The 962-nt window shown below is 52.7% G+C and overlaps 1 protein-coding gene across 1 annotated transcript; it reads left to right on the top strand.

Moving 5' to 3' along the window:
• Window positions 1-153: 153 nt before the first annotated feature.
• On the top strand, window positions 154-949 carry PPTG_20347 (hypothetical protein; the record flags this gene model as incomplete). The annotated part of the gene is made up of 1 exon (XM_008919110.1): window positions 154-949. A coding segment is annotated over one exon (795 nt), but the record flags the coding sequence as incomplete, so codon positions are not given.
• Window positions 950-962: the final 13 nt, after the last annotated feature.

Below are 962 nucleotides of genomic sequence, written 5' to 3'. Positions count from 1 at the left end.
GACTCCAAGAAGTACAAAGACTGGCAAGTGCTTGCCTACGAGAACTGTCGCGACCGACAGTTGTTCAAGCGAGAGTGCGAGCTCTACGAACAATGGCTGGCGACACAACCTCCGTCGGTTGAGAGACGAGTGTATCTGACACCCGTCGGGGTTATGAAGAGGCCGCCCGAAGACGCGCTGGACGTATCGACGAACCATTTGACATGTGCCGAGCGTTGGGAGAAGAGTTTTGAGCAACGAGAGTGCAAGGAAGGTTGTCTGGACTCTGGGGTGACAGACGAAGGTGTATTCGAGGTCCGTATCTCCGGAGACTCGTCGGAGGACAATTTAACAAGCAATGGTGTCGGTAGCGATACCGATGAGGAGTCGGCTGGACGCCCACAGGAACTACAAGATGTAATGAAGGTGATGAGCGTATCAACATGGGTCCGATCGGTGCTTGGAGCGAGAGGTGATGAATCAAGTGCAGTGACTGGTGAGACTGAGACGGTCTTGGGTGTCAAGCGTCGGGACGGTGACTCCCCAGCCTCATATTCTGCGACTAGCGAAAAAGAAAGCACGATGGCCGGTCGAGAGGATGTACAAGCCTCACAAAAGGAAATGCATGTGAGAGCGAGTGTTCGCATGGAGTCTCAAGTCGAGGACAGGTTGGCAGAAGACGGAATAACAGAGCTGGATAAGACTTACATATCGGTTGCTCGAGTGTTGACGACCGAAGGAAGCGAAGTTGCGGGTGATCCATGGGTGGACCACTACAAACACCCAGCTAACAAAATCGGCTTGAAAGAGTATGCAAAAGAATTAGCGTTCCTCCCCGACTTCACAGAAGATTCAAACACGACCATCGACTACGGAGCTCCGAATGTCAAGAACTCTTGCTTGACGACCGATCAGCAAGAACGGCTGGTCGCTACGCTGAAGAAGAATGAGCGGATCCTCATTGCCAGCGGTAATGCGTTGCC

The sequence above is a fragment of the Phytophthora parasitica genome (assembly GCF_000247585.1).
Source record: "Phytophthora parasitica INRA-310 unplaced genomic scaffold supercont2.503, whole genome shotgun sequence".
Lineage (NCBI taxonomy): Eukaryota > Oomycota > Peronosporomycetes > Peronosporales > Peronosporaceae > Phytophthora > Phytophthora nicotianae.
This window is presented reverse-complemented; position numbering and strand designations above follow the sequence as displayed.